The sequence below is a fragment of the Lucilia cuprina genome, chromosome 6 (genome assembly GCF_022045245.1).
Source record: "Lucilia cuprina isolate Lc7/37 chromosome 6, ASM2204524v1, whole genome shotgun sequence".
In the NCBI taxonomy this organism is placed as follows: Eukaryota; Metazoa; Arthropoda; class Insecta; order Diptera; family Calliphoridae; genus Lucilia; species Lucilia cuprina.
Genome location: NC_060954.1, coordinates 12,594,383 through 12,596,918, shown reverse-complemented (window position 1 = coordinate 12,596,918; position 2,536 = coordinate 12,594,383). Strand labels below are relative to the sequence as shown.

Genomic DNA, 2,536 nt, shown 5'->3' with positions numbered 1-2,536 from the left:
GTTCAGTTCTAGTTCAGTTCTAGTTCAGTTCTAGTTCAGTTCTAGTTCAGTTCTAGTTCAGTTCTAGTTCAGTTCCAGTTCAGTTCTAGTTCAGTTCTACTTCAGTTCCATTTCCGTTCTAATTCAGTTTTAGTTCAGTTCTAGTTCATTCTATTCCTTTTAAAAAAATCAGTATTAATTTTTAAAGGATCTATAGACTTTTGATCTAACTATAGCGACCGCACACTACAATTGGCGATTCTACTAACAAATGATAAGATTTTTAATAAGAAAATAATAAAAAAAATATCTTTCACTTACCAAAGCATTAGGTTTTCCCGAACGATCATCGACCCACAGCAACACCATATCAGCACCCGCCATACGCCCCGATTTTCTCGAAAAACCCAAACCAATAAAACCCTGCGTATTGACGGTGACACGAAAATAAATATCCTTGGATTTGGTCCACCATTCCAATAAATATAAACCATTGGCATCCATAGTTTCAAAACGATGCCAATCGCTATGATGAACACCATTCGAAGGGGATGTTGGTGAGATGGATTCTAAAGATTCATTGTGTTTGTTGTTATCGGTTTCGGTGTGATGTAATCCATTGTTTTCGTGGGGCCAAGCATTAGTATGGGATATTAGTGAAAATACTAACAGGGAATTTAAAATGTTTCGAAGTTTTAAGGGATTGCAGGGAGGGGAGGACATTTTGTTAGTTTTGTTTTATTCACAGATTTTTTTGAGATATTTTCTTTAGATTCTTAGAACAACAACACTTTTTCTAATTTTCTTATGTATTTTTTAATATTTTTCTTTTTTTTCCTTTTCACCACACTTCACCTCTCTGTTTTGCTGTTAATCCTGGGCTACAGCTAACAGAGTTGTATTTTTTATTTTTTTCTTTATTAATTTTGTTGTATTTTATTATTTCTCTTGCAATATGTTTTAAGGCATATACGAGTGCTTGTGTTTGTTGGTATGCGTTAGTGATCACTCCGAAAATAGCACGAGTAATCCTTGTGTAATTTCGTTAAAATGAAGAAGACTTTAGAAAAAAACAACAATAACAAAGTTGTGTTAAGTATAGAAATGTGTTTGCAACAGCAGCAGCTGTCGTTTTTATAACTTCCGATGAACAGCGGTTTTGTTGTTTGTCTGTCAGGCAAATAATTGACAGTTGGTTTTGTTGTTTGTTCTGTTTACCGATCAACAGAAAGAAACACACACACATTTACGTTTGTAAACACCTTTTCTTTTTGAATTATTAAATTTTTGTTGTTGTTTTTTAACTTATACTATAGGCAGCATATGCCCTTCACTTTAAAATTGTTAAAACCTCTTTTTAAGGGTTGTTTTTTTTTATAATTTCCTATTTTTTTTATTAAAAAAATAAATATTTAACTTTATTTTTAAAAAACACTATTTTCCAATTATTGATGTATATTTTTCTTATTTTAAATATTTTTCACTTTATTCATCTTCTTCTTTTATTAAATATGTATCCTTTTTTAAATATTCCCGTATTTCTTCGTTTATTTTTTCACATCACGTTCCTACTAAACATCCTTACTTAACGCTAACTCCTTTGCGAATGCGCCCGCTGTGTTAAGCTAGAACTAGTTTGACCTGAAATGTCTTTTTTTTTGTTGCTTTCTCACTATGCTCTCGCTCTCTTTTGTATATTGTATCTTTCCCTCTCACTCTCTCAACAACTTTTAAAAATCTTGTAAATACCGGCTTTTGTCTACAGTTTAGTTTGATTTTAATTTATGAATTTTTCTACCTGCTAGGAAATTTTTGCCAGTTGTGTGTGTTGATCGCCAAAAATGGCTTATTATAAACAGATTAAGTTGATCTTTGTCAAAAAAAAAAAACATCTTTAAATGGAATTTTAATCATAAAAATTGTAAAAATTTAATGGCAATTAGTGAAAATCAGAAAAATCTTAAAATATGCAAAACAGAGAAGTTAAAGTTGGGTGTGGAAGAAACTGTGGAAAATATGTGTGTCTCCGAAATTATTAGCCAATTAGTTGAGGAAAATCAGAGCGGTCTCTACTATGCTAAATCTGACTGCACTATAGTTTAGTATACAGACTATTCTAGATTCTAAAGTCTAGTATAAGATCTAGTCTAAAGTCTAGCTTATAGACCAGTATATAGTACAGTCTGTAGTTCAGTCTATAGTCTAGTCTATGGGCTGGTCTATAGTATAGTTTATAGCCTAGTCTATAGTCTTCACCATAGCCTAGTATATAAGTAGTCTAGTCAATATTCTAGTCTATTCCATAGTTTTATCTATAGTCTAGTCTATAGTCTAGTCTATAGCCTAGTATATAGTCTATAGTCTTGCATATAGTCTAGCTGGTAGTCTATTGATAGTCTATTGTCTAGTCAATAGTCTAGTCTATAGTCTAGACTACAGTCTAGTCTGCAGTCTAGTCTATAGTCTAGTCTATAGTCTAGTCTATAGTCTAGTCTATAGTCTAGTCTATAGTCTAGTCTATAATCTAGTCTATAGTCTAGTCTATAGTCTAGTTTAT

The 2,536-nt window shown here is 31.7% G+C and overlaps 1 protein-coding gene across 1 annotated transcript in view; it reads right to left on the bottom strand.

Moving 5' to 3' along the window:
- The window catches only part of LOC111677369 (MOXD1 homolog 1), a 30,900-nt gene extending 29,200 nt beyond the window's left edge, over positions 1-1,700 (bottom strand). The window contains 1 exon segment of the mRNA XM_046955227.1: positions 301-1,700. Within this exon segment, the coding sequence (XP_046811183.1) occupies positions 301-702 (402 nt within the window). The 5' untranslated portion in view covers positions 703-1,700.
- Positions 1,701-2,536: the final 836 nt, after the last annotated feature.